Source organism: Zonotrichia albicollis, chromosome 1 (assembly GCF_047830755.1).
Source record: "Zonotrichia albicollis isolate bZonAlb1 chromosome 1, bZonAlb1.hap1, whole genome shotgun sequence".
Taxonomy (NCBI): Eukaryota; Metazoa; Chordata; class Aves; order Passeriformes; family Passerellidae; genus Zonotrichia; species Zonotrichia albicollis.
Window position 1 is genome coordinate 13,737,585 of NC_133819.1, and position 22,504 is coordinate 13,760,088.

The 22,504-nt window shown below is 38.8% G+C and overlaps 1 protein-coding gene across 16 annotated transcripts in view; it reads left to right on the plus strand.

Moving 5' to 3' along the window:
* PARD3 (par-3 family cell polarity regulator) overlaps positions 1–22,504 on the plus strand; it is a 443,154-nt gene that overhangs the window by 135,485 nt on the left and 285,165 nt on the right. For all 16 annotated transcript variants that reach the window (XM_074558690.1, XM_074559146.1, XM_074558909.1 and 13 more), the window contains exon 3: positions 14,109–14,289. In XM_074558690.1, coding sequence (XP_074414791.1) covers positions 14,109–14,289 — 181 coding nt within the window. The remainder of the gene's footprint in view (positions 1–14,108; positions 14,290–22,504) is intronic.

Below are 22,504 nucleotides of genomic sequence, written 5' to 3' on the forward strand. Positions count from 1 at the left end.
GTCTGGTAATTATTTTGGAAAGTAGAGAAATCATCTGGGATGCAACAATTAAGCACAGAGACTTAAATACGGTTTGCTTTCAGTGAGGGGCAACATTGTCTTAAAGCAAGGACATCTGAAACAGTAATGAATGCATAAATGATTCTGATTAAATGTGCATTTTTTTGTTTTAGTGTGGGCAAAGTTCTTTTAATAAGTGAATGGTCTCCAGTGAGGCAGGTAATGTAAAAGTGGTCTTGCACATGAGAAAGGTGACCCCTAATGAAAAGTATAAAAACCATTCTCTTTAGAAAGTATGCTGTCTCTCATTTTCAGTCTTTGCCTTTTAATAACAATTGCTAAGATGTTTTAATTAAAAGCAGATCTGGGAGGTATTATCTGCTTCCTCTGTTTAGTCCTTTTAAATGTTAATCATTTTTGACAGCATAATTTACCCAGCTACCTGTGTTACCCTTATGCAATGTATCTGCTTTGTGTGGCACCAAAATACAAACTGCACCCCAAAAAGGCTTTCTAAAAATTCATACAATTGCAGAGATTAAATGTGGCAGGAGAAATACAAAGAAAGAAGAATTAAATGAAGATTTAATGAGACATTCAGAAAAGCTATTTCAAGATGGCTGGAGCTTCCCAAGAAATTATTCTTTTGCAAGAGGTAACCAGATTGCATTCACTTCTGTTTCTGCTGAAGGACATTTAGAGAGCACTGGAAGGTAGGAGGCAGGATTGGAGGCAGCCTTGGAGCTTATGGACACTTTCTATCAAGCAGAATTGCTAGGTGCACACAGAAGAACATGAAAAAAAAAACTGAGAAAAAAACGGTCTTGCCCCCCCCCCCCCCAAAGGCAACATTTGTAATTCGAAAAATTAAAGGATAGGCCCTAAGTAAATAATCTTTTGCTATGTAAGTCAAACAGCTTGTTTTGTGTGATGTTTTTGAATGGAGACTTCAGCAATCAGATTCCACACACTCTTTAACCTTGTGCAAAATGTAATGAAAAACAGAGTTACTACTGAATATACTGTTTTGCCAGCTTGACAAAAGATGTTAAATTCTGCATATTTTTGCATAATAAAGATGAGTGTTGACAGTGTAATGATCCATTTGGCACAGATAAAATCATGAATGATTTTAATAACCTTACTGCAATATTTGAAGTCACTATGAAATATAGATACTTCAACCAGGGACAGGCCTGCTGGCCTGGTATGATGTGTCAGCTACTTTTATAACCTTAGTTTTTCCAGGAGAGAAAAGAGGAGAAATATAGGCTAGATGAGCCCTGAGGAGATGGGGAACCATTAGGGGACCTACAGAATGGAAGCGATCTGGTTTGAGATTTTCAGAGCAGTTCTTGTCCACAAGTTGAAGTTGATGGGTTTTGGCAATGCTTGTGTCTCCTTCCCTAGGCTGCACTACACTTTTATTATGTGTTGAAAAATGCATTTTATGGATATGGGGTGAGTCAAGGTAAAATCTAAGAATGATAGTCTGGTCCCAAGTTTGGTAGCTTGAAATGATTGTGCATGCAACGGTAATTGTCTTATGGGTATTTATTTTTTTTTTAAACAAGTTTTTTGTGTTCATCCAGGCAATGTAGTTGCTTAATTCCCAGTTGCACAGTGATTTAGGGAATTAATTTTCAAAATTAGTCCTGTAAATAAGTCTGGAGTCTTTCAAGCTTTCACAAAAAATGATTTAGGAGTATAATTCTGTCAAAAGTCTCTATTTATGTTCCTGTTTCTTTGGTTACAATGCACTACATCCCTATTTAAAGGAGGAGCAGTGCAAGATGGAGGCTTCTGCTACAAGTAGTCAAGAATCACAAACTGAGGTGAAATTATTGTTAAAGTAATAGCAGAGATGTCCTTTACTGGTAATTCCTGCATTTCAAAGAGGGAAAAGCACTTGACTACCACTGAATATGTTTTCATGATGGATGTGATTATATTAACTTGCTAGTTTCCTTCTGAGCCTTCTTATTCTCTTATTTCTTCCTCCTTTTTTTTTCCTGTTTGTGTTCATAAGGACTTAAGAGGACAGATTTGAAACTTTACCAGTTGGCTTTTAAAAGCAGTGTATCAGAAATACCTGAGCATCTGATTTCTAGTATTTTTGTGGGGAGAAAAGACATGGGATGCCCTTCCACGACTTTATCTGCCAGAATGGTTTTAAAAAGCAGCTCCAGGTCGTTTTGAAAATGGTTTTGGCATTGGGAACCCAGGTTTTAGTCAATGTCCCTGGGGCTGTGCTGAGTCATTAAACCTGGTATTTTGTGGGAAATAAGTTAGTGTGTGGTAGATGGAAATCCACCTGGATATGGGTGAACCAGGCATTTTGAAATTCAAATGTTATCTAAGGAGTGAGTTTTGGTTAAGAGCAGAGCTCTGTGTTTGGCCCAGGTTCACATAATAACTGTGGTGAGTCAAGATCCAGTGTCTGGGGATTGCCACAGGATGGGACAACCTCCATGGATCTCCTGGCCTGTGTCATTTACAATCAGCCCAGTGCTGTCGGACAGCTACCACCTTAATTTTGTAAGGATAGCTCAAATGTAAGTTAAGTTGCAGTGTTTTCACTATTGTTACATGTTAAAATAATAAAAACTGTTAGTCATGAAGGAACAAGGAGTCATTTGCATTTAGGATACTTTAGAACCTTATTTAAAGAACGGAGGTAAGAACTATTGTCTAATGTGCTGGTTATTTTTGTCATTATACGCAAAATGAAGAATACAGTTATTGTTGTCTTAAATGTCAGAGTTAAATGATTCTGTTTTTTTTTTTTTTTTTAATCTACATAATGAAGTTAGTTAAAAAAAGCACCATATCTCATTGTTTTTCAGACCTCTGAAAAGTTTGGGGGGTGGGGAGGGGATGTGTTATACAAAAGGCAAAAGGCGCACAGTTTTACCTTTTGAACAGACCTTGACGTTTATTTAAAATAAGCCTAATTTAATCGGTATTGTATTGCACGCTGAAGATAATTTAGGCTAGTGTCAAGGACAAGTGTTATCTATTCCTTTGTTGTAGTGAGGTATTGAAATAATGAGTGGAACAGAAGGGAATCAGAAAATGTTTGAAGTTTTTCATCTGTGTCTCTAGATGGGTATTTTTAATCACATTCTCCTGGCTTTTGCATGCAAATTACACTGAACAGCACACACTATATAAAATGAAGAGCTGTATTTTGCAAAATCTATTTTCTTGAACTTTAATAAGCTTGCAGAGATTGTCCTATGCTTTAACTAACTAGTTACCTTTTTGTACCTCAGCTGAAATTAAAATCTTAGAATTTAATGCTGCTGTTTTGATCCTGTAGCGGAGGAATGGAAAGCCTGGCCCTTTTATTTGGAGGTTTTTGAAACCATTCTTTCTTGGTACTCAATGACTGCAGCTCCCAATGACAGATGAGACAACTGTTAAGATTTAATACATTTTTATTTGAGCAATATATCTTGCTGTGTGACACAAGCCCCTCTAATAACCCAGTGTCTGGATTACTTACTGCATAGCGTCACTGCTTAACTGCTGACCTCTGTGGCAGGAATAAAACACTGAACTCCTGCATGGTCTGAGCTTTTGACTTGGAAATCTGCAGATCTGCAGAGTCATCCCATACCATGAGCTCAGCTGCATGAAGTACAGACAGGGTATCCTTTAGAGCCTTATCCCGTGAAAAGGCAGACTTTCATAGTGTGCTCTAAAAGTGTAAAATTGTCTTGAACGTAATACTGACATCATTGTCCTCAGTGTGGTTCCTATGTGCTCGTTTGTGCTGAGGAGTCAAAAATGGAGGAGATGAAATTGGCTTATTCGCATGCTCAGATGTGCCCCAGCTACTTCCCAAGCGCAGCACTCTTTCTTCTGAATCCATATTTTCTTCGTGCACCACTTTAAAGCCAGGATGGATATAATTTTTTTCGGTTTCTTTTCAAAATGAGCTAAGGAGATACCGTGGTAAATCACATATTGTGATAATTTTGCAGAGTATGTCCTTAGCCGTGAACAAGAGGACTGTTGGTACAAAAGGATTTTGGAAAAAATCTTTTCTGTATAAATTGAGGATTTAAGAAAATAACAGGGCAGCATATACAGGAAAGTATTATATATGCTTTCAAAGGAAGGGTTTGGGAAGAAACTACTCATTTAAAAAATACCGTGATAAAAACCTCGTGATAGAAAATCTCTCCTATGTAGGACTGAGATATTTTCTCCAGCTGTTCTCATAGCCCAAACAAGCATGGATTTAAGCATTTTTGTACCTGTGATATGGAGGGCTTGTAACAATTGTGCGAAGCAAACTTCTCTGTAAGCACAGTATCTTAATTTTTGCTGAGAAGTGCAAAAGAAAAACAAAATTGTTTAAAATAAATTGGGATGATGTTCTCTCTTCTTGCACTCTTTGTCATAGTTGTGCTTTTAGTTGGAAGCTGGGAAGTGTCTTTGCCCCATGATCTTAATCAAACAAGTGAGATGTGTCTGCAGCATTTCCAGCCTTTCCCATGTTTGGGCTCCCATGGCTGAGTCCATCCTTGGCTGGATCAGGGTGCAGTGATGGCCCTGCAGCCCTTTCAGCGGGGTTTGGCCTGGCACTGTGGGTACCAGGGCTGATGGATGTGTTCACTGGAAGGATGGGATCAGTAGCTGGTTGCAGGAGCTTGTGTAACTTTCCTTAGCATGGTTCCAGTTAATAGCAGAAATTCAGCATTCAGAGCATGATTTAAAGTAACAAACTGCGGCTTCTAGAGCTGTTCCTGGCCAGGTGAGCATGCCCAGTTTCTGCTGAACAGAAACTCATCTCCTCCTGCCTGTTCTGTCAGCCTCATGAATGTGGGGTGTTTCTGCATTTCTGGGGTGTCTGTCTGTCAGTGCTGAGCTGTGTGGATGTCTTTAGATGTTAGCTGCTCATGAAGGCCAAGATCCAGCCCTGGTGTTGGACTTGCTGTGTCCATGCAGTAGGTTTAGCCAGGTGAGCATGTCAGAAGGGCTTTGCAGGATAATCTGTGTGTGCTCTGTCTGTCTTGGTGTCTGTCTGTCAGTGTGTATGTGTGGGCTGATGGTTCAGCTCTCAGACAGTGCATGGGATGTAGAAGGGGTGTCTGGTACAGTCAGGGGGTGAGGTCGTGGAGAAGCAAATCCATCCAAGCAAGCAGGCAGCTCAGTGTCAGCTACTGCTAATAGTCCTTGTAATAATTCTAACTCTGTTCAGTTATTGTCTCATTTCTTTGTCTAAGCCTCAGCCTGATTTACACCATGGAGGTCAGGTCAAGACCAATTCAGACAGAATATACACACGTCAAAAATGACTTTTCCAGGGTCCCAAAATAACACTTGCTTTTAGGCTGTTGCTCAGCAGGATGGGGGAAGAAGAGAAAAAATCTTTTAAATAGGCATAATATGAAATTAGTATTTTAAATATTTTAACATTTTAAATATATTTGAAATATTTTTAATAGCATGGGAACTTGCAGGATAGTACCTAAAACTGCGTTTAATTCCTACTGGGAGAGGATTAGATTGCAATTTAATATTGATTCTAGAATTCCTCAGATCAAAGTGCCATGGGAAATAAATAATCTAAAGCTATGTTTTAATAAAAAGCTTGTATATTTACTTCAGAATAATTTCTTAGATGTAAAGAATCATGAAAGTGGAAGATTTTAAAACTACCTGTAAAATTAAAGCGTCCTTCCAATCAAGAGATGAGTTTTGATTTTCCAGGTATGCTTTAACTTGGTGTGTTATGTTGAGCTTTGAAAGTGAGGGGTGGTTACTTAGTCAGCAGATTTGGGAACGACTTTCACTGAGACCTGTGATGTATTTTCCAGCACTGGTTATTTTATCTCATGGGTTTCTGAGGGGGTGCTTTATGTTCAGCATAGGTAAATGCAGAGTCCTGGATGTGGGCTGGAATAACCCCTCTCAGCAGTGTGGTGGGAGGCTGCTTCATGTAGGGACAGACCCAGTGGAGAACCCCATGAATGTGGGTCAGCAGTGCCCTTGTGCTAAGGATGACCAGCTCCACCCTGGGCTATATGAACAGGTCTGTAGCCAGCAGGTTTAGGGGAGTGATGAGGCTGGGCCTGAGGTGGGAATGTACACTCACAGCCCAGAAAGCCGCCTGTATCCTGGACTGCATCCAAAGCCCTGTGGGCAGCCGGGTAAGGATGGGATTCTGCCCTTCTGCTCTGCTCTGGTGAGACCTGTCTGCAGTGCTGCATCCAGCTCTGGGTCCCAGCACAGGAAGGGCACGGACCTGTTGGAGTGACACCACCAGGATGATGGAGCACTTCTCCTATGAGCAAAGGCTGAGAGATTTGGGATTGTTCAGCCTGGAGAAGAGAAGGCTTCAGGCTGACCTAATTGCAGCCTTCCAGTACCTGAAGGGAACCCACAAGAGAGAGGGAGAAGGATTTTTATGAGGACATGCACTTACAGGGCAAGGAGGAATGGATTCTAACTGAAAGTAGGTTTAGTTTATATGTTAGGAAAACTATTATTTACTTTGGGAGTGGTCCGGCACTGGAGAAGGTTGTCCTGAAAGTTGTGAGTGCCCCATCTCTGGGAGTGTTTAGGGCCAGGTTGGATGGAGCTCTAGTGAAGGATGCCCCTACCCATGTCAGGAGGGTTGGAACTGGATGATCTCTAAGGTCCCTTTTAACCCAAATGATTCTGTGATTATTTCTCTCTGCTTCTGGAATATTTTGGGCTTGTGAATACAAGGAAGACATTGCAGTGGTGGCCCAGCCAGAGTCTGTCAGGATGAATTAGTGGGCTGGAAGCTGTCGCAGGGCAGAGGGCCCTTTAGGGGGGCTCTGTGACCCTGTGGCTCCCTGAGGCACAACAGCCTTGAGGTGACTGCTTTCTCTCAAGGATGGTGGAGATGGAACTGGGCTGTGCTCTGAGGTGCACAGGAGCTGTGTGAGGGACAGGAGACCTGTTGTAACAAGGGAAGTTTAAACTCCATACAGGGAGAAGGACTGAGAGGACCGAATGCTGGGAGAGAGCCTAAAGAGGTTGTGGACTGTCCATACTTCAGGTTATTAAAAAATGCAACTGTATGTGGCTCTGAGCAGCCTCCTCTCACTGACCCTGGTTTGGACAAGAGCTTGGACTAGTTGATCTCCAGAGGTCTTTTCCAGTTCAGGTTTTTCTATGATTCTGTATGAGCTTACACTTCTGTATAATTCACTGAAAATGGAATACAAAGTATTAATATGATGGTGAAACGTGACCCTTTAAATGTCCTTACTTTTCAAAAAGCTATAACGCAGTAAAGTTATTGTGAAAAGTTCTTTGTTTGGCTCTCTTCCAGCAACTTTACTTTGAAAAGTTTTATGAAAAGCTTGTTCTAGTTTCATGGCTGAAGTGATTAATTAGGACAGGTAATGATTTTCTTGAAATTATAGAGGTTTGTTGTTTGTGCTACAGCTTATCCTAAATTGAAACAGTGCTTTCCCTTTTTCTCCTTTTAGCATGCTGGGTGATGTCTAAGTCTGTAGAGCGGACACTCAGGTTGCACATCATATCTAGCACAGAATGACTCTTAGATGCTGCTATTTTGCTAATTGATTTTTTTAATATATCTGTGGGCAGTAGGGTATTATTGTGGAAGTATCTATTCTGTATTTTCTCTTACTAGCTCATTGAAACAGTAGTTATATTTAAATGGGTTTTCAATGAGCCATGTAGAAAAGTGAAGCTCAAGGAATAATAAGAATTTGGGTCTGCCATGGGGCTATTAAAGTCAGTTCAGTCATCAGAAAACCTACGAATTGATTTTGTATTTAGTTTCTTTCATTTCTAAATAATAATTGGCTACTCCCTTGCTAGAGATTTTCCTGATTTTATGTGGTTTTTTTCCTTACACTCATCTGTTCATTCACAAGCAGCTTGTGTTTTGGGATGTTACAGAGTCTGAGGTGCCATTAGCTGAAATTTGATTTACTGCTGGGCCTTATTAAACAACTACTCCTTAGTTCTGCATTGTAACATGGACTGAGTAATACATAGACTGCTTTGGGTAAAAGTGGTTTTTGCCAACCCTCAGGAGCTGCTGGAGAGCTGTGCTTGTCTTCTCTTGCAGTCTCCCTCAGCTGTGCTGGTTTCATAGGTGTGTGCAGTCACTTCTGTTGGTGCCTTGCTAGTTCACTGTACAGTCTTGCTTGACCCTGGAAATGCTTTTTGCTGAGAAAAGGGTGCCAGTGATGTGCATGTTTAATTTTGTTGCCAGCCTTCTTCGTGTCCTCTTCCCAGGCACTTGCTGCACGTGTCTGAAAGCTTATGGCTGTGCTGTGAGAGGGGTTAAATCTCCCTTATCAGCAGCCCCTGGCTGTCACAGTGAGTGCAGACAGACCTACACAGTGGGACTACAGGACAGGCTGGGCTTAACCCTCTGGCTTTGGAGGTTAAAGGAAATGCTTGAAGCAGCTACTGTAAGGGGAAGATATTTTCACAAAGCTTATTTGAACCATCAAAATGTATTTTCAAGGAACCATAAGTTCCCTGAGAAAAGTTTGAGTTATTAAGCATAAACTGAGCACCAGAATCCTTGACAGCATTGGTGCCTCACCAGAGGTGTGTAGCTGAGCTGCTCCATCACTTTGAGCTGTCTCACAAGGTCTATGCTCTTTGTTCTCCTGGAGCCAGAAAAATGACATCTGGTGTGAAAGGCAGCTTGTCCATACATGGCCATCCTGCAGTAGAAGTTGTGCAGCATATATGTCAGATGACCATAGCAGCTATGAAGGAGAACAGCACATCTGGAACTTGTACGGACCAGGAAGGGAAGTGCAGGGTTCAGCCGGGGAAATCGAGACACTTGAGGTTGCTCAGCAGAATAACTTCTGAACAAATGGCCCCTGAACAGCCAGAACAAATTGGGAATGCTCTTGTAGGGAAGTATCTCCAAAGTGTCCTGTTGAGAAGAAACAAGATATTTAAAATGGCTCCTAATAATCTAAAAAACTGAGAAATTTCAGTTTCACTCAGTGTTTAAAAGAGTGGGTAAGAAGTGTGAAACCTCTGTGAAAACCAGAGGGATCAGTTGCTGTCTTTCTAGCAGGAGAGTGGAACTGTCATCCTCACTGATACTAAAATAAATCTGAAATCATTGCTGATGCCTACACATGAGCCAGCATCAGATTCATCAATAAATATCACTGAAGAATTAGCAAATTTTGGACAGGTCCCTAGGAATATGTGAGATTCAAAGGATTTTTTTGACAATCTTGTCATAGTAATAGTAGCAAAATATAGCAGAAGTTTATGGCTTTATGAATTTCTTTGGAGTGGAGGATTTCTGATTTTGTGGTTTGGTCCTGAAGAGAGATGCCCTGATCAGACCATTTGATAGTAATGAATTGGTTTATATGATAGAAATACTTAATGAAAATGTAGACAGCCATTGCTGGTGGAAATAGTTTTCTAATCCAGTTAATTAACATTCAAGTGCTTAATCTAGTCTATTAATTAAGACTGCATATGTGTTTACTAATTTTTAATTACTTTAGAATAGACGGAAATTGTAATAATTAATGTTGGAATGCAGACTGCTGCTGCTGTGTCAATACTAAAATAAATCAATCTTCTTGCCTTTTATTTATTTAAGTAAATATAACCTGGTTAGCATCATGTGTTAAGTCCCAGACAGAGCAATAGAGACTCTCATCCTCTCTTTTACAAAGATGAGAGTCTTTCTTGTTCTTTTAGAAAGAACAAGATGCTGGATTGTAATTAATTCAGTAAAACCTGGTGTTTTAGAGGGCTGAATACAGTAATAGGCTGGAATGCCTTCCTCCTACCCCAGATCCAAAGGTGCCTCAGTAAAACTGTGTTTTGATATCTCAGGCTATGAGATAATTTCTTCATAAGGCATTTGCTTGACAAAGGTAGCATATTTAGCAAAAGAAAAAATTATGTTCCTCTCCTTTCATTGTCTATCTGCTGTGGAAAGACTCTTATCAGTCAAAAGAGAAGAGCATCAAGTCACTGGTTTTAAACTGTACTCCTATTTTTTTTTTCTTCAGAGGGTAAGGATGGCAATAAAAATTTTCCTTATACCTCTTGAAATATACTAGTGATCATAAGTGTGCTTTTTACAGCTGGGGTAATTGCTGAGTTGTACTGCAGTTTTGTATTTCTAAGAAGAGAAAACCTGTTGGTCAAACACTGAATGCTATTGCTTTTTAAACTAATTGTATTTTTTGTTGATAATTTACACAAAATTGCTTGTGTTTCTTGCCATGGAGTTAAAAACTATTTTAGTTTATGCAATTGACCATTTGAAGACTTAGTCTAATTCCATTGCTGCAATGGGATTAACATTCCATAAGTTACGATCCGAACAAAACTGCTGGTTTTATATCTGAATGTGTTAATGAATATTTGAAACTTATTTTTTCTTGAAAAAGTTTTACACACACATATTGGGACCCAAATCTTAGATTGTTCAAACTGGTGACACTTCCAATGCCATCTTAGCGTGATAAATGGTGATAATAAAGCCTCTCACCTTTCTGTTGCTTTTGCCATGATATAATAAGAAATGTAAGCATGCCAATCTAAATTAAGCCTATAATTTATTAAATTTGTTTCAAGATGACAAGGTGGTTTGCTTTTACTTGATTTTATTTCCTATTTGCAGATTTTTTAGTTCAGTGATTGAGAAATGCAGAGTCTTGTTGCCTCAGGTGACTAAGACTACTGTAACTTATTAAACCATATTCTCATGTCTTTGATGCATTCAAGTTGATGTTCCATGGAATATGGGGTGGATAAAATATAATTATTTATTAGCTGTTGATGTGATATTTGGTCTTTGATGTGGGCTTGTTTTCGCAAAGAAAAATAAAATTAAACTAAATGGCAGCAGTACTCACTGAATTTCCGTGGAAGTTCTTTCAAAGAGCTGATAGTGGTCTAATATTGACCAGCTAAGCTATTTTCTTTATTAATGCATTACTATGTTTTGTTCAGTCTCTCTGTTGTTCATTTTTGCATAGGAGTGGATGTTATGATGAATTTCTCAGGTCACTGCAGGTGATGAGATCTAAAACTGAAGGACAGAGAACAGGAGGCACAGCTCATCTGAGGTATTGGAAATAATAGAGTGATTCTCAAAAGATCAGGGTAACTTTATTTCTTGTTAAAGAAGAAAAAGATCCATATGGAAGCAGTCTCCTGACAGTAAAGATGATGTTTCCAGACAAGATAGTCATCTTCATTTTCTGCTCTTGTTGTAAATCTGATGTCTAAAGCCCAGAAAAGTACGTAGGCTTACCGTTGACTTTAAGGCTGATTAAAGCTGGTCTAGCAATGGTGTGTTCCATTCTTTGCTAAATTAAAAACATCTCTGTGGTCTTGAAACATGGCTCATCAAGAGACCTTTTCCGTGGCACAGAGCAGTGTTTATGGCTGTGGATTCCTGCAGCAAAGGATTCTTCACAGCTCCAGTGACCTACTCCTGTGGTTCCTTCCACGTTGCATAAGGTTTCTCTGGGAATTTTTTGTTTTGTTTGTTGTTCTTACAAGGATGGTAGTCAAGATGTGTTCTTTGGGTTTCCAGCAGTACAATTCTTTTCCTTGAATAATCTCTTTTGATTTAAATAAAGGGTGTTTAAAGGGTCATGTAAAATAAAGGGTCTCTGAAGAAATCAGAGATAAATGCTCGATGTCATAATACAGCACAAGATGTTTTGTCTGTCCTTGTTTCCCACAAACTCACAATCTTGCAGAATGGCATACCAGGGTCTGGAAATCAAGGTTCAGGAGTGTTTATTTGCATTAAATCTTCCAGTCCCAAAGACTTTTTGGCGTACTATGAGGACTGAGCTATTGTAGTCCAGATGGCTACTGTACCATTGTAGTGCTGTTTCACAATGAACTTCCTGACCTGTGTTCCTAATGCTAATTAGATTTGGATAAGACTAACATGGCTTGTGTTTCTTCACACTAAAAAAAAGTTACAACTTGGTGTGCCTTTTAATGGAACTGAAGCCTTTTGAAGGTTTGATGCTGTCAAAACTGTGAATACCTGAAAAAAACCCGATAAGATCAAAAGCTAAGCTTGCAATAAGAAACGTTCATTTTTAGATGTTCTGAAGTTATGGGTTGTAGACAGTCTGGCAAAAAAGCTGGAGGCAACTTAGAGTAGGAGATAACATATATAGAGATTAATATGCACATACCTTTTTGCATATATATAATATCTATAAAATACTTGCAGCAGAATGCATCAAATAATATTTTTCAGTCAGCCTCAGAGGAATAGAATGTAATTGAGGAATTTATCATGATACATGACATGTGAGGGACAAAAAGATTTGATGTTTCATATGATTCCTGAAAGCTTTGTCTTTTGTTGGAATATCTTACAGACCTTCACTTGTGGATTAATTTATTTTCAGTTGCTGGAGATTGGTAATTAGCTTGCTATAAAACAGTAAGAGAGTTATGAGTAAAGTTTTAGAAGCATATTTTTGTAAGCATTGGTATTTCACATTGTGTTAGAAAATTAAATTTCCAATACTCTTGAGCTACTGACATTTTGGTGTTGTCACGTCTCTTTTGTTTGTAGATTTCTCAAGCATAAAATAATGACTTTTATGGTAAAAACATGTTCCAGCTGTCTGCAGCTGCAGTCTGGTTTTCCTGCTGCTACCTGCCTTTCATCTAGCACTGGAGAGAGCATGGATCCTTTATCCATTACCAGTTTATTCTTTGTTTTTTGCATGCCTGAGCCTTGTGTTAGATATGAAATTATTGTCAGAAGTTTGCTACTCACTGTAGTTTCAAAGTGACTGGTGAAAAAGAGTAAATGCCTGAGAGTACTTTCAAGAGCTCAATTCCCAAATGGTTTCCACTTGGCCTTAGAGTTGTGTTTTAAAATTTCTGTATTGATACTTATGTAAGTTAAATTTGGGTAAAGGGACTATTATTAAAATCTTTTGGCTAAGATGATGTTGAAATCACTTAAGAAAAAAACCAAAATGACCTCTGATACCTTTCAGTTACATCAAGTTTTAGCTGTGTTGCTAACAGAATAAACAATTTGCAGAGACCAGCATAGGTTTAAGTTGATTTGCTCCATTTACCCTACCAATTTGGTCAGAAGAATGTAATACTTTCTTGGAAATGTCTTTCAAATATTATATTATAGATTAATTTGCAGGCTGCAGAATGCTGCTATCCATAACACTTTTTTCTCTGTCTTGAAAATTAAGTTTTAAAATGAAATGTGTACAAGAGCTGGCGTTATCTCTTTCAGTATGTTACGAAAGATAAATTGGGATACATTATTTGTTTCAAATAAGTGCACAAAATCATTTACAGTGGAAAAAATATCTCAGGTTTGTAAAAAATCACTGTGATGTTTTCCTATTTTTCTTGCAGTGGTGAACACAGATTTAGTAAATATTTATTAGATTACTGACTTGGCAAAGTTCTAAATGGGACTTGAGATTTCAAACTTGTCTTGGAGAAGTTGATGGCTAACAGATACAGAGTATTTCTGTAAATCTGACTAAAGAAATTTTGAAGAGAAGCCCACAACTTAAGTCATGATAATAGATGGCAGATTAATAAATGATGACTGGTTGTGATTATAACACTTCCTTGGCTTTGTGTTGTCTGTAGCTTTCAGTGTTTGTAAACATGACTTCTTCTTGAGTGTTTTTATTCTGTAAAACTGGTTTTGCTCATGATTTGACTCTGTAGTAATGATGTGTATAGAAGGATCTAAACACAAATACTGAATTCCAGTGCCCAGGCATCAATCCACATTTGGGTAGCTTTCTGTATTTCTGGGTAAGATTAAGTGGTTTCCTTGGGAAGGTGCAACCCTTGCTTTCCTGCCTTGGTGCCATTCTTTCTGTGGCTCACAGTGATGAGTTTCTTGTGCCATCAGAGCTGTTGACCCTTTGTAGGATCCAATTAATGGCTGCCTTTCTTGGGCTGATGATGTTGTGATCTAGGCATTGATCGGAGTCTCTGCTGACAGACAATTCTTGCGCTTTGCTGGGAAGAAATGTTGAAATGCTGATCTGCAATGGCACTTTGATGGAGTTGAGGTCTTTTTTAACAGTAGATTAAATTGTCATTTGCAGCTGGTGGCTGTGTTTGATGAGCAAGATCCACACCATGGGGGTGATGGCACCAGCGCCAGCTCGACAGGCACGCAGAGCCCGGAGATTTTTGGCAGCGAGCTTGGCTCCAACGCGGCATCGGCCTTCCAGCCTTACCAAGCAACAAGTGAAATTGAGGTCACACCCTCAGTCCTTCGTGCAAGTGAGTAAATGCTCTCAGTATCTCGATGTGTTTTGTCTAAATTTAGCAAGATGCCAAGTGCTGTTAGCCATCGATGCTGCTGGGAAAAATGATTCATTATCTGTCCTTATCGAAAGCTGATCAGAACTGAGAAACTGCGTAAATGCTTCTTGCATGCCAGTAAACAAACCTGTTCTGTTTTAATAAATTATTTATAAGCTGCTTTTAGGAGCCATAAGCTTCTGCTATGCTGCCAGTTTAAAATTGTCCTCACACTGAAAATCACAGCAATATCTCCAAATGTAGTTGCTGCATGGTGTAATTTTTAGTTTGCTGGTTTTGTTCCATTTAATGAACAAAATGGTAAAAAGAAACTAAAGATAGGAGCACTTTCTACTTAACCTGTCAATGTTGCTAGGTTATGCTGTCACCTTTCCATAAAAACACCTGCTAAAATAGATGCATTTACTGTATTGCAAAAAGACACTTTGAAAAGCAGAAACTGCATCCAGAAACATCTCTTTATTTTATTTCAATGTGATGAACATTTGTTGGAAAACCACATAGTAGGAATTACTTTTTGCAGATTCTTTGAATATTTGAACCTATTAAGAAGAAAAATTATGGAATGTAATTTACTTTGTAATTTTCATTGTTGTTAAAAGTAGCATGCAAACAAGACAGTGTGGATAAGGCATTGTGTCCTTTTATGTGCAATGTCTATAATTTTGAACTTTTGAAATAGGGACTCCACTCCAGAAGATTGTTAGCAGAAGTTAGTATTATCAGTCTTTTGATATTTTACAGATACATTTTAAAACAACCATGTGTAATTTCCAAGAGACTGATTTTGTGTAGGTGTTTTATTAATGGATAAAATCTGTGTTTAAGTAGGTAAAATGCAGATGGAAAAGTGACCACTCTGTTAAGTTTTGGTGAGGGGTTTTGTACCAGAATGTTTTCTGTACTATTGAGGGAATAGCTTTTAAAAATTAGCTTACCTAGAGCTGAATGTGAGTCTTTTCGAGCTATAACTATGCTTCATTGCAACACAGAATTAAATTAGGGAAGAATTAATGGCAGAATAAAGAAGTATCCTGGAATTTCAAGACCCTTCCATTTTGCTGTCACTAGAGTATGTCACTGCTAAATGCACATCTCATTTCTATGCATAAGCCAAAAAACTGTCCTCCTTGGTTCTCAGCCTAGCAAGGGTTAGAGCGGGCAAATGCATACACGTTTTCTCCTTAGTGTGATTATCTGATATATTATACAATACATGAATTTTAGTGCATCAAAATCATATAGCACAGATATAACTCAGTGATATATTGGACAGCTCACTTATCTTTGGTGTCATTCTGGAAAATACATGGAGCACTTGGCTAGTTCACTGATTGCTAAGATGACCAAAAAGGGATTTGAGACCCTTCAATACAAGATTTTAGAAATACAGAAGACTTCTAAAACTGTTGGTAAGGATTATAGCTCTTTGACACTTTTTGTAGAAACATGCACGAATCAAGTGTGTGAAACAAGTTGTAATAAATAAGTTATCAGAAATGTTCTCCTATCTATCTAATTCCTTTTTTTAAATGTTGACAGTTATGTTTTGGCTTTAAATGTTCCAAACCACAGGCTTGGAATCCCAGTGCAGTAATAGTATCCCATATTAAACATACCTAGTTCAGGAATTTCATTTAAATATACATTGAAAATGGAAATGCTATCCTTATTGTTGTTCCTTTATAACTTGTGAAGTGAAGCATAGCATACAAATGGTATTCTCAGTATTTCAAATAATTATCTTCTTACTGTGTAAGTTCTATTCAGCAAATAAAACCCATCCAGTTTTGTGGTAGATGCAGATCCTGATTATTACATGTTGACAAGGTCATATATCTATTAATTGGATTGGAGATGGGATACAAAATTGCTGTAATTATTGTAATTTTCCAGCTAATTGCAGGGTTGGCGGTGAATATTTTACTTCTAACAAATGAAAAACAGTATTCCGGCTGAAATTGGTTTATAGCATTTGAGACGTTTTGTTTTACGTCTCGGGTGCTTTTTGCTGGCGCGTGGGCTCTGCTCCGCGGCCATTCCGCGTGGTTCCGTGCCCCGTGCTGCTGCTCCCCTGCACCCTCTGCTCCCAGGCAGCAGCTCCTGCCTTGGGCTGGGCTCAAAGCCTGCTGAGCTTCTCCTCTCTTTGTTCTGGTTGCCATGCTACCCCTTCTGTTTGTTTATAGATCACACCATCGCTCCTCTCCCAGCAAGGGAAAGGTTAGCTAGATCAGGTCCAGCTGGAAAAGTAATATTCATCTGGAGTCCCTCTTTTCCCATGCACAAACACAGCCTGTGCTTTACATGTTGGGGAGGGGGTGTGTGTGTCAAATTCCATCTTCCCATATAAACATGGAAACAAAAATGAGGCTGGCCCATACCCCCTCTGTTGTTTTGCACTGTAAAAACATAATTCATTGATACAGGCAGTTGATTTATTTATGTTTCTGATCTAGCTCCTTCTTTTTTACTGCCTTTCTGTTACCCAAGTTAAACTTCCTATTGTATTTCATCACTTCAGCTGTATCTTTTTTTTTAAGCATACAGTACACAAGGCATTTTTTGTGTTGTGCCTGTGTGTTTTCTGGGAAGAGGTTGGAAGCTCACTGCAGAAGATTGTTAAAGCAGACTGATGTTTATTCCCTGCTGAAATATAAACTGGAGGCGCAGGTGAAAATTGCCAAACCTAATGAGCAATTTGGCAGATAAGACAGGATGTCAGGCAGTGACAGTTCAGCAGCGGGTGCACTGCCTGTGAACCAAGTTGTTTGTTTCACAGTACTGCATTTAAATATTGTAAATAAAATCCCTTTCAGCTTCATGAGATAGTGTGAAAAGGGTCATCTCTTTGTCTTGTTTTCCTTTAAAATTATTTAGCTTGTTCAAGAACTAAGACCACCCTTGGTTATTTGTCTTGGTGTGATTATGTGTAACAAGTCTCTGAATATTTCAGCAGTTACAGTGAAAAAACAGTTTCCATCCTTAATATTATTTGGAAAATACTATTAGAGAGGTAGAGAGGTTTCGAGAGCTGATGTTTTTTCCCTTAAGGGGAATAAGGGGGCTTGGAAAGTCTCTTTTTTCTTCAGCTGTTAATAGAAAGGTATTGAGAAAATGAAGCCAGATTCTTCTTACATAGACACATTATTGCTGGAGACAACAGGCACAACTTTCAACAAGGAAAATGCCAGTTAGAAATAAGGAAAACCATTTTCACCTGGACAGCCAAACAAGCTTCTCAGAGAAATTGTGGCATCTCCATGTGCTTGGAGATGGACACAACTTGACTGAACATGGCCCTGAGCAGCCTGGTTCACCTGGTTCTTTCTTTGTGTGGGCTGATTAAACCAACTAGTCTCCAGAGATCCAACCTTTGTAACTCTGTGATTACAAATATAATTAATAAAATTAAACTATTTGCTTCTTGAAGCTATTGCTTGTGAAAGTGAATCATGTCCACAGTGAGATATTAGCAGGCAGGTGTACAAGCATATTGTGCATGTAGAGCTTCCCACCCGGGTTTGTGTGGTACTGCTTTGTGCCATTGTGACACAAAGCAGCTGCCTGTGCATTTTAGAAGACTGCTGCTTTTGTTTTCAGGGTGTCTTGTAGGTGCTTCAGTTTCTTAAAAAAGAGACAGGGGATAATTGTAATGTTCTCCTGAAGGCTGGAGGATCACTATCTCCCTGCACTGGCCAGAGAGCCTCAGAAATTGCTGAGAGCTGGCTGGAATTGGTGCACTCCAATGAATTATATGCTCAGGTGGTCTGTATCATATATTTTAGCAGGACTCCCAGCATCAATTTTGTATTCTGGTCACAGAACCAGACCATGAAAAAAAAAAGTCTAGATGAGAATATTTGGAAGTGAGTGCACAGCTGGCTCTGAAGATGTGCTAGAAGTTCAGAGAAGCAAAAAAATTGCTACAGCTTCACATCATTGTTTACCCAGCAGTGTGGCTGTTGCTTTAAGGTTCCCTGTCTGCAAGTGTGCTCTTACCCTGCAATCAGCACAAGTTTATTCCTCACAGGTAAGAGCATGCATGCAGACTTTGACTGGGAATTCATTGCTATAATAAAGTTCCTGACCTTGCTTGCCTTTGAATTTGTGTCTCTTTCTCTGCTCTCTGAGTAGTTTTTGGTTGTTCACTGATAAATTAGTAGGACATATCAAGTATAGTACCTGAGGGCTCTCTGAGTTTAAGGACTGTTTAGTATTTTAGTAAATCTGAACTAGAATATAAAGCACTGCATAAAAAGCTAAGATGGAATTTCTGGCGCAATGTTTCAGCTCAGCATTGACTTTTGATACATTTATTAACTGTTTTGAAATCAGTGAGATGGGCACAGCCAATGCATCTAAGAATGAAAAGGTCATTTGCAAGGCAGCACTAATGAACAGTAAAGTCCGCAATACTGTTAGAGGGATCCTGGCAATATGGTGCACTATTACACTGCAACCAGGCTTTATACTCTTCCATCAAAAGAAAATACTGCTGTGGGCTCGCTGTTGTGGGCAGGAAGATTTCCACTGGAGTGGCTGGTTGTGGTGCCAGCCGTGGGGGAATGCTAAATGAGTTGGAGAGAGTCAAAAGAGAGCAACAGCAATAAGTTGCTTTGGGGAGACTATGATGAATTGGTAGGAGTGGTTTATTTAGTTAAGGAAAGATAAAAACTGGTAGGATCCAAGACTTCAAATGTGTTGATATTTTTCTCATTCTTCATGTCTGATAAGAGAAGGAGAGTTGGCATTTCCTGGGCAAAAGCCATTTTTTGTGACCCGTAGGGCTAAAAGACATATTTACACCTGATTTAGCAAGGCAGTATTTGTGGGAATGGTTCTGAGGCAGGTTCTGCATGCTGCTGGGCACTGTCCTCACTGTGCTCTCAGGCACGAGGGCTGCTGGGGACAATCTGTCCTGTTCCTGGCTAAGCCATTGCGTGGTTTGGTGATCCCAGGTGAGCCAGTTTTGGTGTCCATTGTAATGTGTATATCTTTGCATCTCAAATTTGAGTATTCAAAAAATCTAAGCAAACCATTTAAAGATGGGAGTGCATAAATGTGTGAATTTCAAGTACTTTAAAATTGCTTTAAATATGTCACTTCACTGATTTGATACAAGTATTTATCTAGAGTCCCAAATGTATATTCTGAGAATTATTATGTAAATATTTATAAGGTAAGGGCTTTGCTTTCATGATTTGGAGTACTCCATGCCAGTGTGTTGGCAAAGGTGTGTTCTTATTTGTTCTGGTCTCAAAAATGATGATCATTTCAGCACTCTTTCCCACATATGGCCACTAGAAACTTTTTCATTCTTGTTTGTCTCCTTGACTCCTAATTCAACTCTGAGTTATCTTTATGTATGGAAATAAAGATATTTTCAAATGTTGAAGAACTAAGGAATTGAGAGATTAGAAATGGAGGAAGAGAAAGACGAGTTCATCGAAACCCAGATGTTAGGAGCTCTATCAGATCAAGTTATCTTGTTGATTAAACAGCTGAATACAAAATATAGAGAAAATCATCTCTACAGACAGTGCTTGCTGAAGTCAGGGGGAAGTTTTCTACTCTCTGTGTCGAGTTTTGGATCAGCTCAGCTTTCCATGGTCTATCTCCTTGGTCACCTTCATTGATGTTCAGATGCCTGTCGTTCCAGTAAAGTTCCAGGAATGAAATACAAAGTATTTCCAAACCATCATTCGCATTCTTACTCCCTTGTCAGGTTCTCCTAGGTTTCTTTTACTGTCTGGATAATACAAAAAGTACCTTGAACTGAGACTTGCACCTCAGTTGTTAGCATCTGAATAGGGAAGGTTTTTCATTGAAATTTGGGAAGATTTAGCAGAGTGTGTTTGCTCACTTTCTGGTGCTCTCGCTGTTCAGGAATCCTTATCACATTTTATCCCTAAAGCTCTGAGCGATATGATTGTTTAAAAGCCAGAGTTATTGAATCAAAAATCAGTACCAGGTGCTGCTCTCTTCCATGAGGCTAAATTTGATCTTTGTACAGCACAGTTCTGGCTTGAGTGATCTCCAGTTGGTGTTTTCTCCAAGCATAGTGCTCTGCTGTTAATTTGGGATTGGTGAGCAGTTTAAAAACCATGTGTTTTTGATGAGATTGTGACACATTTGTAAAAACAAATGGATTTTAAACTGCTTAAGTTTCTAAATTAACCTTTAATATCTTCAATCTTCTTGGTTTATCAGCAAGCAAAATACTGTTGCTTCTAGTAGAATTAAAAAAATCCCTGAAACCAATAAAGTAAAAAAAAAAGTAGAACTTAGTGATTCTCTGGAGGAAACCTGAATAATTTTGGTGCATTTCAAGATATTATTCCATATGGTGAGGACTTCTATCTACAAGTACTAATAACAAGAAGTAATAAAAATATAGTCTTGTATCTGATACCTGGTTAGAGGTATCAGGTAGCTAGAGAGTATAGTACAAGAGGGATAATAAGGAAAGGTTATGAAGATGTAAGTATTGAATTTGAACAGTTTAAGAAGTCAGGTTTGGATGTTAGTCTAAATTTGACATCTTAAATAGATTTAATGATCACTTGAGCAACAAACTATTATGGAAATCAGAGCTGTATTCTCAGAGTATTTCAACACTCCTGTGGTGGTTGTTGGGTTTTATTTTCCCTTTCTTTAAATGAAAGGCAAGTTTTTCCTTAATGGAACTCTGTTTTTATGTATGCAAAAATATGATACCATTTTATCCAATCAGACGTTGCAGTGTAGCTGCTCAAGTCTGTCATATTGTGGAATCATGGGCTTAATACCATTGAGATAAAACTATATGTTTATTTAAACAGTTTGTCATTACACATATCAGTAAGTATTATATCCATAAGTGTAATAACTCTTAAAATAGATACTTTCTTGATTGCTTCTCTGTTTCTTGTAATTTCATTATAGGCAAATGAGGAGTACAGTGAAGGCAAAGGAGCATGAATCCGAAATGAGTAGGGAATGCTTTCTTACAATACAGACAACCATCCTGTGAAGTTTTTACTCTATGAAGGCATATGTACATATTACATTTTTTACCCAACAGTTTCTGAAAACCTTATGCAGTATTTATAGATACTTGTTCTGAAATGTGATGAAACAGTTATGCTTCAAGGCATCCTTAAGATTCAGAGCAACAATAAGTGGCATCCCAGTCATGTTTTGCTTTGCTTTGAGGCAACAGCAATGTGCCTTTGAAGGGGTATGGGGAGGTGGGCAACTGACATTAATTACTGACCAAAAATCTTTCAAGAGGAGAGGATGCAAAGTTTATCAAATGTTCTTAATTACTCACTTGGTGCTAAGCAGGCTGATCTTGTGGGATTGGTGTTTTAGGGCTAATGAAGAGGGGTGTGTGTCTCTGTGCCGCACTGTCTGTGGTGGCACCCTGTGTTCAATGCATCAGCTGGTGCATGTCCCCCTCCCCAGAAAAACATGTGGGTATTTTTGATCACAAGCCCAGTGTTGTAAGATAGTACATTTAAAGTATATCCTTTATTATGCTAGACTTTTATTTTACTTCAGTGTTGCTTGCTTGTGTTCAATTCACAATTCACAAGGGATCTTTTTGCTCCCTTCCTTATTACATTTGCAGCATATTAACATGGGGATGTCTTTTGGAGATAGTCCATCTCTTTGGGTGATTACTGGGAAGAAGTTGCTTTAAATTCTGTGTCTTTTGACATGTTCCTTTGAGGAGGATGAGAGAGAGACAGATGGCTACTAGTTGAATAGGGTTGTTTTTTATTTACTCCCATGCCTTGAAAAGGACTGAAACATGATATTGAAATAAAGGAGTGGGTGAGAAATAACTTTCCATTAATTTATTACTTTATTTCATACTTGAAACAAAGATAAAACTTGTTGTTTTTCCTACTCATCTCTTGCTATAAGTCTTAAATGAATTATGTAATTAAGATGAGTGCCAGCTTCAGAATGTTGTGGGCTCATGTCAGAGGCAGATGAGGCATTCAGGGTGAGAATAAAGAGTATGTACTTAGAGGAACTTTTCTCTTTTTGACCCCTGGCACTGGATGCTGTGGAGGTGACTAGCTTGGCTTCAGCCCATGGAGCTGTTGTGAGCTGGGAGTGAGGCACGAGCCCAGCACCTGCTCTCCTGCTGTCACTGCTTGGCCTGGCTCCCTGGAGCTCAGTG